Source organism: Coregonus lavaretus (genome assembly GCF_964263955.1).
Source record: "Coregonus lavaretus genome assembly, chromosome: 27".
NCBI lineage: Eukaryota > Metazoa > Chordata > Actinopteri > Salmoniformes > Salmonidae > Coregonus > Coregonus lavaretus.
This window is the reverse complement of record NC_140014.1, coordinates 12103672-12118092: the sequence shown is the minus strand read 5'-3', so window position 1 is coordinate 12118092 and position 14421 is coordinate 12103672. Positions and strand designations below refer to the sequence as shown.

The window sequence follows — 14421 nt, the reverse complement described above, 5'->3', positions numbered from 1 at the left end:
AACTCAGAACTCTGACATTTCCGACTTAACTCTGAGTTTCCAAGTTGTCTTCAAAGCATCAATGGAAAGTATAGGAATTAACCAATTACAAGCTCTATGCAAAAAACGTAAGCACATTTTTACTTGAAGTTTCCGAGTTGTCTTGAAAGCACAATGTATCTTCTTCTTCTTCTTCTTCTTCTTCTTCCTCCTCTTCCTCTTCCTCTTCCTCTTCCTCTTCTTCTTTGGCGTTTAACGGCGGTTGGCATCCAATATGTTGCATTATCGCCCCCAACTGGACTATAATATAAATCCATTATACTTTGTGAAACAAAATGGGAAAAGGGGAAAAGGAAAAACTAAAAACATGTATCTTCTCTTCTCTTCTCTTCTCTTCTCTTCTCTTCTCTTCTCTTCTCTTCTCTTCTCCAAGTGGAATGCCACATATGTGCATGGGAGGAGTCCACGTGAGACATCGTCGACTTCAAACATTTGATTCGTTTGGAAAAATGTACATAATCGTTTCTGTTCCATCCACATAAATCTGATTGGTCACTTGAAAACACTTTCTCCACACCCATAGGCCCAGAGATGTCATGGGGGGCTGGGAATATATCCCTCCGCCCACACTGTCTTTGTTATTGTTGGTACTGGGGCTTTTGGTGGCGCTACAACGCAGAAGACAGCCATCTAGCCTGGTATCCCGTCGCAGCAGCAAAATCACTTTATCAGCGGAGGAGAGTGAATCTGCGACGGCGAAGGGGAGCAAGGATTCACGGACTCAATCATGGCTACCGAAACGACATCGTCCTGCACTGGCTCCAATTTACTGCAGCCCATAAGCGAGATAATCAATCTTCCGCTAGACCAGGTAAAAGTTGTGTATTTAAATTGGTTTCTATCTCCTTGGCATTGACTTGTTACTGAATGAAGTATGGTTTCGGTAGGAAGTGGTGAGCTACATTGTAGCTAGCCCTTGATCAGAATGCCGCCTAGTTTTCGAGAGCTACATTGTAGCGTGCTAGCTGAAATAACATGATTGAATACCGTCTTAATCAGAAAGTCAGAGACTTGATTCACTAGAGATTGTTGCATTATTGTAACATTTCTTAGACCTACTAATATTTTTTTTTACATTTTTGAAGCAGTTGGAGAATTGGTTAGTTTTACCTAATCGCGTATTACTGAATGTTTTGGATTGTCAACTGTATAATAATGTTACATAGGCCTTGCTTATTGAAAGTTCCATTCATTCAACACTATTTCCAGCTTGGCTGCGTCACTGTTGTTGCGAAACTTGTAGCTTAACCACTCAATTTTTTCGAGCAGACAAAGCGGGTCTACAATGATCGTCTACAAAGAAAAATCCTCTCAACCGAGTAGGCCTAATTCGTCATCCCTTTAATCAATTAAATTGATACAATGTTTCCTGGCTAATCGCTTCTCATTTTAATGCGATTAGACTACCACCATTAGTGTCAGACTGTGCTGACGTAGCCCACCAATTGTGTAACAAGGTGTGGTCCATTGATAACTATTGCAATATGGGCCTATAAATCAAACAGTATAGTGAGTGGTTGTTTTGACGTTGGACTCAAACACACACACTAACAGCTGGCCTTACTGCTCCTCAGCTGTGTCACTGGGATGTCTCTTTTGATGGAGCTGCTTGCTCATCATAGTGCATGTTGAGAAAAATAAAGTCCCTCTGCAACCATATCAAACTGTATCCTCCAGAGATCCCAAGGAGTTGTGTACAGCAGCATCTACCTCTCTGACCGCTTAGCCTGCTGGGTAAATTATAAACAGTCACTATGAACAACTGCTTCAGAACCCATCCACCTGAAAAAACACCAAGTTAGTCCCTCCAAACATCACCCCCTTGTTTCTAATGATCAGCTTTCATCTGTTCATCTGTTTCATTTCAGTATTGTAGCAAATTGATGTTTGTTTGGGGATGGGGACAGTAACCCAATTCTGTTTCAAAGCTCAATATGAACACTCCTCGTGTCCTGTTGCTATCACTATGAAATTGTCCCCTACAACGGAGCAGCTGTGGGAAAATGGATTTTGCTCATAAAATGGAGCAATTATTTTTCGCTGCTGTTTTGTCCATATTGTCACACTGCTTGTTTGCGTTCTGGTTTTATACAACCTCTGGTGGACAGATCGATGGACGTTTTCGCAACCACCTGCATTTCATGGCGCCCGTATATTCTTCCTGTCTCGTCTTATCTCTCTGGGATCGCATATTTACAAACTAGGAGTATTCTGCTCAACAAACACTTTTACCTCAGTACCACTCAGCTGGGAGAAAAAGGCTACTTGAGTGACTCATTCTAACGTTCCCTATGGAACAACAGGGAGCTTTGTCCTGGCATACTTAAAAGCCTTCAGGTCGTGGGAGTTTATCTGCAAAGAGCATGAGCGGAATCTGCCAACAGATTGTCCACATCAGGTGAAGAGAGTTTGGCCATTGCAGTTTCAACCAAAAGGCAAGACCACATCATGCAATGGAATACAGGGAGAAACATGGTGTCCAGCTCTAAAGTTGTCACTCTCTACATAACCTATGACTGGTGGTCTATATTACCTCAGATGTCTAAGGCCCAAATATTCAGCGTCTCTTGATCTACTACTCCCTACTGCATGTGCAGACAGGAATGTTCCTCAAATTGCTACCTCAGTTCCCAGCCTCACACGGCTAGTATTCAGGTGGTAGCCTAACTCAGAAAACTGCAAGCTTGACAACTATGGCTCATTGCCTCCTCTTTGAGAGGTCGCTTTGTGACCTACAGTTGACCCATGTTTTCTACTTCACCTAACTTGCATAATGGAGTTGGGTGTGACAGTGTGATGCCTGTTTAAGTGCCAGTCACCACCCTGAATATAGCCTTGCATGCCCTCTCATGGGTAGGAAAAAGGAGAGGTTGTATTTGCATGCCTGTGCACATGTATGGGCACTGTATGTTCCCTATGGGACTGGGCGCCTGTGTTGGTTCTATAATGGGCGTAACAGTTCTCTTGGTGTAGACCTACTGTGATATTGGCCCTCCACATGCACTGCCTTGCCCCTTCTTTTCTTCTGTACACACCCCTTTCACTCACGCTGTGGCAGGATTGTGTGGGACTTGTTATAGCATGCCTGCAGGTTGAGATACTCTTGGTAATTTGATCACCTGTCTGGCTTTAAAGTCTTTGTTCTAGCTTGTTGTTGCCAACATGATTACCCTAGTTCTATGCTTAGTCAAACATATTAGTAGCCTGGGGGTTTCTTCTAGCCCCATTGGTGGAAGAAGGCAAGGCCTATATCATGGCATTTCGTCACTGCACAAGTTCCCATCCAGTGCAACGTAGCATTGACCATTGCCTGGGGGCCAGGAGTGACCCATGAGTGTCACTGGAATTCCAGTGCATCCAGGCATGACTACAGCTCTACACTGTCTGTACAAAACATTAAGAACACCTGCTCTTTCATAGACTGACCAGGGTGAAAGCTATCCCTTATTGATGTCACTTATTAGGAAAGTGTTCTTAATGTTTCGGACACTCTGTGTATAATGACATGAGCTGACTCTGGCAACACTGTCATTTGACCACAAGCCTAATCCCGTGCTGTGACTTAAAGCGGCAATCGGCAGTTGAAACACTAAACAAAGCATTCTCCCTGCCCCTGTAACCACTCTCAAATGTATAGACCGAACTATGGATGCATGGACTGACCATCCATGATATCAAAATTATAGTTTAACAATGTTTTGAGGCTATATAGTATTTGTTTACTTTGCTTTACTCCCATGTTGGTAAAACAGACTTATATTTTGGGTTCTGATGGGGTAGGACAATGGATCTAAGCTCATGAAGCATTTATAAATTATCTTGTTCAAGAATCAATGGGTGCATACTGCATCTTTAAGTCCAAAAATGGATGTAGCATCTGCAGTTGGCCCTTTTAAATCACATTTACAATCCAAACCCTGCATTCATTAATAGGGTCATTATAGTTGTGGTTTCAGTTTTTTCCATATTCGCCCATCTGCTGTAATAACTGGTGCAAATAGCATTAGTGTGGACTTGGTTTTAAAATGGAAGCCTTGTCTGATTTTGTTGTGAATGCACTGTCTGTAGATTGTCATGTCTGCAGTGTATTTTAAATATAAATAAACTGCATGGCTTGACTGAACCGGGCCTCTCGCTCCTTCGTCTTTGTCAAACATCAGCATGACTACATTCCAAATAGAGAGCGAGGGGGAGGAGAGAGAGAGAAGGAAAACTCCCAGTGAATGTTTTGGCACCTTTCGTGTGAAAATCAGTGAAGTGTAATCATGACACATTCAGTTCAGAAGTTGCAGAGAAGGCTCCAAATGTGTCAGTTGAATGTCATACAGCAAAGTACATAGAGCTGCCATTATTGGTAACACAACAGCTTTTGTTATAGTAAATGATAGAGTAAATAAAAAATTACATTTTCCCTCTTCTTTATCAACCCTTCCATGTCCCTCCCTGACAGTCTAGTTTTAACATGATAGTTGAAAGTAGTGGAAAATGTGGACACTGATGTCCTTAACCACAGTACAAGGCCAGGCTTAAAGGCTTTTGTTGGCTCTCAAATATACTCTGCCCAGCCTATTGTTTTTCAAATGAAGTTCTAAGCCTCAGCAGAACATCAACGCTCCAAGGCAGTGCTTTACTCTTAAGACTTCATAGCATATCAATGCTCAGCCTGAACTTGAAGTAGCAACCATACTTTTCTTCTGCAGCAAAGCACATGATGTACCAATGACCCTTCATATTGTATGTTCACAAAGCGTTCACTGATGAATAACTGCTCCGCTCTGTAATTTATTGGATTACAGTTTGTCACAGTATGTTGTTTCATATCTCTGTAAGACTATCACTCTTTTGTTGCTGCTGTGCTTTTCATGGGCCTACTGTGTTGTCACTTCCCTCTGGTTTGTAAAGTAATTGAGGAAGGATGGTTGCTAGTCCCTTAGCCCCCTAGTGATGGATCCGGGAGTACAAGGCTAAGCTCTGATTTCTCAGTGGAGGCTCATTCCCTTTCCCTCTCTCTCTAATTGGTGCACCTCAGGGGAGTGTATTCGTTCCAATAGATTTTTTTTGTGGCTGCTTACTTGCGTGCAGTGCTGCATACGTACCTCAGCACAATGATGAACCAGTGTGATTTCTACAGGGATATGGGTAGTGGAGGTCATAAAATAAGAGCTTTACAGAGTCTTTAGAAGTTTGATTATCAAACTAATAGCCCAAACCTTAACATGGTTTAACTATTGCCCCAGGACCTGCATTAATTTGGTTATAATTCTAATATTGAATTAGTGTTCACTAGAAGCTTGAAAACACTATCAACTGTTCAATTGGGGTTTATTTACATTTCAGTAAGTCAATGCAAACTTTGTAAAACTACAAAAAGGAGCAGGCACCCCCCTCTCAGTATTACTGGTCACTACTCCAAACCCTCTGGGTATTACTGGTCACTACTCCAAACCCTCTGGGTATTACTGGTCACTACTCCAAACCCTCTGGGTATTACTGGTCACTACTCCAAACCCTCTGGGTATTACTGGTCACTACTCCAAAGGCCAATCACTCTTTTTACTCTGAGCAAATCTCATATCGCTCTCAGAGCATTCAATTGGGAATGAAGTTAAATGACCAGTATTGATCAGATTTGGGCACATTACGTAAGAGGGAGATAATGTTTGACCTTGTGTCGGAACTCGTTGGTCAGTGCTTGCCTTCATGTTTCCTGGCTTGGTGATTCTGCTTACATGCTACCTTTTGAAAGGTCGGACTGACCACAAAAGCTGACTGACTGTTCTCCAGCCAGAGATTAACTTTTTCATTCAGGCCTAGATTTAGAATGTAGTCTTAGAAAATGCCTTTTTAGTAATCTCTAATCAGCAAAGAAACTGGAATGCAATATGTCTGACATTTGCTGTGATAATTGTGGATGAACATTACCTATATTACATGAATGCAATGATCTGTTTATTTCTTCCACCATTTATTATGTAGCTGAACAACCTGGTTTCAGGGCATTTTGTATTATTCTGTACGTAAATCCGAGACACTCCATTTAGTATGTTACGTTTCGTATGATATGTTACGAATTTGCTAAACATACAATATGTTATGAATTTGTAAAATGTTTATGTCACGAATTCTAGCTAGGTGGCTAACGTTAGCTAGGCTAGGGGTAAGTAGTTAAGGTTAGAGTTAAGTTTAGGAGTTAGGTTAACCCTTTGACAAGTACGAACACATGGGTGTGATCATGCTATAGTGGTCACTGCAGCGTATGCTCAAACCTGTGTGATTAGAACGTCCAGTTACGATTGACGCAACAGTCAGCGTTTGAGCTGGTCACACTTTTTTCACAGAAACATTTTGCACAAACAGTCTTTACAACATTTATGTCCTCAATGTGAGCAGTTTATTTTTGGATGCAATGTTCTGACATTCACAGAAGTGGTGACAGCATAACTCAATCATCCAAACCGGAAAATGTAGGCTACATTAGTCCTAGCGCTGAGGGAAGAGTGAACTTACAAAAGCGGTCATATTTAGCTAACTCTCGGCTGACAGAAACCATAATATGAATTAGCTAATAGCAATTGCTATTTACAATTAATCACATCACAGGTGAGCTCACCAGTGATCAAAATAATTGAGTAAAACACTCTCTAAAAGTCTAAAGTAATCAGACGATGGGTAGTTTATGCGCGCCGCCATGTTTCTTTTTTCGTGTCAACCAAAGATAAGGTGACAAGATGAGTTGGGTCTGTTTGCAGTATGCATGTTGAAGGGGGTGTGTCTACCATCATTCCCTTCCAGAAGTTTACTCGAAAGACGAGTGAACAATCCCAATCACCTCGTTTTGATATAACATATTTGGTCTGACAGACGTTTACATGACAACCAGAAAGCGTTGTATGACATCAACAAACATACCACCACACATAGCAAGAATCGGAATGCATGATTTGTCACCAGTACTTGAAAACGTGAATAAAACAGTAAATACATTATGCTCCATACATGCATACGATGTGCTACAGTAGAAACAATAACACGATATACAGAAACGATAATGTAATAAGGCACTCACCTTGATAGGAACGCACACATGTCTAAAGTTTTTATTAGTAAGGAAAACAACAATGAAGACAATGCGGGCGCCAGCTGGAAAATGTGCCAGGGGTGAAAAAGTTTGCAAGTTTTGTTCTGACTGGAGATGCACAAATGTCTGCATACTTGATCTGGGGAAACACTGGAAAAGTGTTTGGGCTCAGTAATGCCTCAAACGTAAATCGTCCGTAACAGTTAAATGGTCTACTTCTATGTGAATTAATGAGGAGGCGGAACACACCTCAATAAAAACGGTTAAAATAATTAGAAATTGACAAGATGAAACACATCATATAGATAATTAGCAGGCAGCATGCCTTGGTTTGAGAGCAGCGCGGGTTAACTGTCCTGTTGCGTAACAATCACATTTTGGAACAGTGAGGGCATTCTGACATCACGCGCATAAAAAATACTCACGCTGGGACGACTGTTAGAGATATTTGGAACTCACACGTGAAAAGGTTTGGGGAAGCGTTAGCTGACATGCAAAGTAGCTAAAAAGTAGTAAGTCGTTAAAATGGCTAATTAGCTCAAATGCTAAAGTTGTCTGTGATGATACGAACTCGCAACCTTTGGTTGGGCTGAAGGGCAATATTTTGTGCTGCATTGAATATAGCTAACATGATTAGGTGGGTAGGAGAATAATTAGAGGGGAGTGCGGCTACCAAATTTACATGGGTCCAGAATGAACATGGACCCGTGTTGGTTTACATTTAAATTGGAATGGGCATGCTGTTTATTTAGTTACCCTCCAAGGTATTTACTATGCCCCTAACCTCCTCAGCTGTTGGAATGGCCTTCTGCATTAGTGTGTAGGGTGTCCACAGTGACCCTTCATGGCTCTCTGCCTGTAATGCCTCCTAAGTTTATCGAGGTAGCATTTCAGCTCTCAAGGAATCACTTGGCTGCTTCACATTTGACCGCTTAGCATAGTGTTAGCGTGCTAGTCAAAGGCTATGGAATTGAAACCCTCCCCAACTCCCCACTCATGGGATTTTATTGCAAGCCACTGTCTAACAGAGACAGTTGATATGTAAAAAATTATATTCCATCTCATCTTCTATGATTTATTTATTGTCGAGAAACACCTGCCACAATTTGTCACTCACGACTTGGACTGTGAGTTTCAGACCATGTTTTAGCACCTCAAACTGCAAATCTGTCTCACTCCTGCCTTACGATTTATGCCAACCCAGCAGCAGTGCAGACCGTGTCTTTGTGTCTGGATCATAACTCATTTAGTGTTTACGTTATTGTCATCTTTTGGAGACATTAATAGCTCTGAAATACGAAGGCAACAACAGCAACTCTCCTTCTGCTGACTCCTCTACAAGTTTGACTCTGGATTTTAAGGAACTGCAAACTATGCTAAAGCCATATTAATATTCATGGTTGCTGTGGCTGTGTTGTCATCCAAAACAGTTCCATCGAGGTAAATTGGCGACAACTAAGGTTTAAGATTCAGCTGATTCAGTCATTGTTAAGATTAAGACGGGCACGGCGAGGATGTCTGACAACTCTTCCAGGCTTTGGGTTTCGCATCGCCTCTATGCACCAATAAAAAGTCAATCTTCGTATTGATGCAGCATGGCCCTAAGTAGTACAACTTGCATTGTCATCAAAATACTTAGATTGATTCTACACAGCAAGCAAAAAACGGAGGTGCTTGTGCCTTATGAAGTTTCTATTGATTCCATTCAGCCAGATCACCTCTGTAATAAATGGGTACATTCTCATTCCTTAAGGCGATGGAGAAATGAAATGCCAGAGTTATGGCCCTGGAGAAGACATGGTGACTCGGAGGTTTGGTATGTGATGGCAGATCTGTGGATAAACCTATGTAACATTAGCATATTAGCCTATTACATTAGATCGAGCTTTTATGTTCTAGCCTAACTTTTCTAGCAATTATCAAAGATACTCATTTAAACAATATTGTTAACCAGTTCCAATGATGGATATTAACGTGAATACACGGTAGCCTTGAAAGGTACCACTTCTTGATGAGTGATGTTGTATGGACCTCTCAGATATGAATGGTTAAATGCTTGTTCTCTACAACCCCTGGCCATGTGTTGCGGGCTAGTGCTAAAAGGTTGTCTGTTCCATTTCTATACACTTCGGCCTTCCCTTTGCCATGGCAAGGGGTATGCTAGCAACCGGCTTTATTGTGTTACCTGGCCGAGCGATATTGTACAGTTTCAGAATGTTTATTTTCCTGAATATGTTTTCATTTTCTCCACGAAACCTGAGTTGGATTATGTATGTTAACTCCAGTGCGTATGTCATGTCATCATTTGACTGGCTTTTGGGAGTTAAAACCATTTGACCCCTGACCTTTCGACATGCACGATGCGAAATACATAAGCTCTGCTTACTGATCCAGGATGAGCTAATTAGGCTACACTAATACCTAGAGGAAATCCAGTGAAACACTCACACATTGGTGGAATTGAAGAGACCTGTATGTTTTACAGTCAAAGATCCTCCCATGTATGACTTGCCTTCCAAGCATACTTTTGCAACTTCCAGCCCAGCTATAAAAAGGCCCAAATCTCCTCCTGACCTAACCTAGTCATCAGACTCTACTGTAAACCACTGTGACTTATGAATGTGGAAACTGAGGGCAAATGATGCCAAGAGGTCAAATCTATTGAGTTACAGTTGCCTATGGAGGTAGATTTTAGTCTGGTTTAAATAATATAGGCCTAAATTCACGTGTTGCTATTGTTGATGTTGTGTGCAGGTCTAGCTCTGTTCCTACCCTGATACTATCTCACTCTGCATGTAGCTATTGAGGTATATTGTTTAGATGTTTCTTAAGTTTGAGTAATTACGCAGTTGGAAAGTTGTCGGTTAAAGAGTAACAATATGGGTTTATCGTAGCAATGAAGTCATCTTGCTAGCATCACTTTCTGGGAACGTTTACCCTCCAACACATGCCATTAAACAGCCATTCAGTGGGATTGCGCTGTCCTCCGCTGATGAACAAGACAACAATTTCACAATCACCGCCATTTCTCCTGAGGTTTAATTTTATGCACTGAAGGGTTTAATTTGTCAGCTGACTGGGGATAGACTCCCTCTGTGGAATAACCTTCAGCAAACTGCAATAGTTGCCAAACACATGGCAGTCAAGGCCTACACCTTGTTTATGATGGTGGTTGCTCTTCAGTGCTTGCTATGATTAAGGTAGCCAACTAAAAACACTGTATTAGGCTAATCAGATCATATCTCTTTCTTTATAAGGGATGATTTTCTAATACTTTTTCTCCATCACTGGTAGAGGCTAGCCTATTTGTTTGGCTTGCTTGTGTACCTGTTCCATTTTGCCTGTATTTGTTTGAGATGTAGGCTAGGCTAATGTTATTTTGGCCAGTGTTACATTGTATTGTATGTGTGTTGCATTGGATATTAGTCATCTGAAGGCTAGTGTGAAATGGATACTATTGATGGGGTTTAACGCTAGTGATGTTGCCGATTTCACCAACCTCACGTCTTCATTCTTATTGAGGGAGCAGCTGTCCTAGGGGTGCGGCTGTGTCCACATGGTATCCTAATGGACAGATAGCCAACGCGTTCACTCTGGCACATCGAGGCCTTCTTGGATGTGGTCCAGGGTAATTGATCCCAGTGTGTGGCTGAGGGTAATAGCTGTTCATTTAGGATGCTTAAAATGTCCGTCATGGTGCTTATTTGTTGTGACCACAAACCGAAATTAAACCTCTGCAGAGACAATGCACACTGATTTAAAAGGTCATTTCCCCACGTAGAGATAGAAAAAACGAGTGGCTGGCTGCTCAGAAAAGGTATCTTCTAGACAGTCCTTTCTTTGAACCCGACAAAGTCAACCTATGGAAATTCCCCAACCAATGTCCCTTCACAGACAGGATTTTCAATGCCCTCACCTGATACAAGCAAATAGTTTCAAAGGTACAAACGGATGATCTATCATCTGACGATAGCCAAAAGCAGGCTAGCGGTCTGACTTGGATGCCTGCAAGGTCACAGAACGGGTGACAGGAAGCTGGTAACTGGAAACACTAAGGAGCATGAATTAAAGAAGAGAGAAAGGACTTTGGCTTCTGAGAACATAAGGGAGAAAGGAAGCAAGGTCTTTTAGGGTGTAAACGCTGCACCCCCCAAAAATATCTTGACCGTCAGGGGTGAGTGATTTCAAAGCCATTTTACATGTCTACTACTGAGCTAGCGTTGCGAAAGCGCACACGTTTGAACTTTCTGTACTGATTTAATGGTTACAAAAGGATTGTGACTAAGGCTGTGTGTCTGAATAAAAAGAGAACAGTGAAAGTTGGGTTACATATTTCAAACATTAACACCCAAGTGCAGGCTTTCCCTCAGTGTTGTGTGAATTGAAAGGGGAGACGGTCAGCCCATTCCTCAGTCTCCCCACCCAAGGGTGGTCACATGACACATTACAAACCTTTGAGTCACTGCCTCCACACTACGCCCCTGACTTACAATGTCCGAAGACAAACCCCTCTGCAGCACTGCCAAGAGGCAATCAGCTGGTTTCCTAAAGCCAGTGTCACTGAAGGGGCCCATTGGTGTTTTTTTACTGGAGGCAATGACTTGGGCTCACACCCAGGCATCGACCATGGCTGTCACCCAGGCACAGCTGAGGTGAGTCAGGCTCCATGGTCTCTCTCCAAAAGCCTGAGAGGTGGATTCTAGACTATTCCTGGATAAACTTGCCCTCACCCAGGATAAATGGAGCTCTCAGGGAAACATATTTTAACAAGTGTGTTAGCAAAGACCTGAGCTGTCATTCCACTGTAAGCACACCACTCAAAATGTGGTGTCGAGTTACGTGTACCTAGCCTACAGTACATGTCCAGGAGCCATTTGCCACTATATACTTGTTAAAACAGGCTTCTTTGTCAACTGCTTCCTGACCTCCGGCTATGTTTGGTTCCATAATTGCCTATGGATTTACATGATCATTACAATGTACACAATGACATCAGTGTACTGGTACAGCAGTTGGAAGTAATATGTAACGAGACGTACTCACACTGTAGTTAGAGTTTTCTACTCTGAGCTACTTGGGTCGGGACTGCTGCAGCACACTCCAAGCAACAGGACAACAGAGAAATAAACGTCAATATAAAACTATTGGCTATTTGGACTGATGCCAGAACCATCCATGATCCTATTAGTCTGTGTCACATGACCCCTGACAGACTGGAACACCTCACTCCTGCGCTAGCTGACAGCCCCTGAGAGGACTGCATCGGTGCCAATAAGTCATATTAGCTACATAAGTAAGTCAGTGGGGCTGAGAGTTATGCGCATACCTCTGGAGTCATCAAACAATGGCCATTTGAGAAAGGAAAATAGTATGCAGGGCACAGATTGGAGAAACAAAGGCACATTCACTGAGTACACAGAAACACTGTACAGCTGTGGATTTAGACAATGCTTATCACTGTACGTTGGGCTTACACAAACAAACAAATTGTCCATTCGGCTGTGCAGGGAGGAGCAGGGCAGTGTGGATGGCAGGACGTACTATGTAAGGTAGTATCTCCGGTAAGGCAATGTGCTGGCAACCCCGTGGGGAATACCTGATGATCGTCTGGCTATTAATAGCCTGTCCCGGGCCGTAGAACTTGCCTGTGATCAGTGGATCAGCACAGAGATGAGAACACCGCGGTCAGTGTGTGTGTGCCAGCGGTCCTTTTCTTGTCCTGGCGAGAGGTCATTTTAAAGGAGAGGATGGAGCTCTGTGCTACACGTCACATTTCTCATTTCCATTCAGCATTACACTACCTCAAACTATCACCTTTTTTTTTTCAGGAGCACATGCATAGCAAACTGTCGGAATACATTCAAATGTAGGCTGTTCACATTTGCCTGACAATTTGTCAGTCTGGGTTTGTCCCGCTTAATGCTTTTTGTTGATAAGAATACATTGTACCCTCACAGTGAGTACACTTTTGTTGCATTGAACATAGACCAAGGCTGTGCCTCTCTCATTGCTGATGAAATCCTGATTGTCAGGGTCTGCCTTGGAGAGGCAGACGTCGCTTCTCTCTGCTCTTACCCAAAGCTGAGCCATGGCATAAGCCAAGCCCTTGTCTGGCTGCAGTGTGTGCATCTGTGTCTGCGTGTGAGTGGCATGTTGTTTGATGTTTAACCGGAGCAGACATACCACCCCCGCCTCTCCTCTCTTTTTCTGTGTCTCTGGCTCTCTTTCCCCTCTGCTAGGGGGAAGAGGAGAGAAGTGTGGATGGGGAGATGAAAGTTGAAAACATGCTGTCTTAAAGTGGGGGGCAGGGGTGTTGGCCTTGAAGGAGGCTGTTATTTGGTTTGAGAGTTGGACTACTAAGTTTATAATACATTTTTATGGCCAATAGTATGTGGAAAGGTGTGGCCCTTCCTTGTCTTTGATACTGAAATAGGAATTCAGGGCTTTCTGCGTCATCACAGCACCAGTCGTGTAGGCCTAGTGTACAGTACTACTTCATTCATCTAGTATGAGTTGTCTAAGTGAGTGCCTGAGAGCATACTTCCCTGAAGCTCCTGGGAGAGTGGATGAGCTCGAATAGGCCCATATGGAGACAGGGCCCCCCTGTGGTCCAGCACTATGAAAAGGCCAACTATGATCTTTCCAGGGGTGACTGCTGTGACACGGCCGTGTGGCTCCTGCTGATTCCGGTATGTGTTTCCAAACACAGCCTTATTGGCTATCGTCCAAGGAACACAATTGAAGAGGTTCAGGCAGATATCTCTCCCTCAAAAGCTCTTGCAGGGGGATATTGCTAATGTCATTTTGTAATGTGCTGTGTTTTAAATAAAATATTTATTTGAAGAATTAACCTCAAGTAAACACTGTCAAGGTTTGTTCTGTTTCAGTGACAAGGTAGCTTACGTCCTTGGCCTCAGTGTTACGCTGAAACACATCCCCTGTTCACAACAGTGACTTTAATGTAGTCATAATATGCATCTCGCACTCCAGTTGACTGATGCCCAAGGAGATGTATGAAGATTAGTATTCAAACCGGTCCTCTTCTCTCAAATCTTGTTCCTCCCTCTCCATCTCACGACTTTCATTTATTTACGCTCACCTTCATCAGCTGATGTTCTAGATGTGGATCTATGGACCCGCCAACTTTGCTTTTTTTCCACTGAAAAATAGCGAAACGCTAATGAGTGACGAGGCAATTTTTATCATCCCCCGACTCTTTCTGAAGGGAGTTAGGCCAGAATGAAAGTAGTGCTCCTTCAAAGAGATTATTTCTGGGCTGTGGGCTTCTAATCTTGGGAGTGTGT

General features: G+C 42.7%; 1 protein-coding gene across 2 annotated transcripts in view; it reads left to right on the top strand.

Moving 5' to 3' along the window:
• Positions 1-633: 633 nt before the first annotated feature.
• mboat2a (membrane bound O-acyltransferase domain containing 2a) overlaps positions 634-14421 on the top strand; it is a 75265-nt gene continuing 61477 nt past the window's right edge. The window contains exon 1 of one of the 2 annotated variants that reach the window (XM_084144309.1): positions 634-850. In XM_084144309.1, coding sequence (XP_084000435.1) covers positions 767-850 — 84 coding nt within the window. In that variant the 5' untranslated portion in view covers positions 634-766. The remainder of the gene's footprint in view (positions 851-14421) is intronic. The other variant, XR_014610051.1, reaches the window with a different exon arrangement.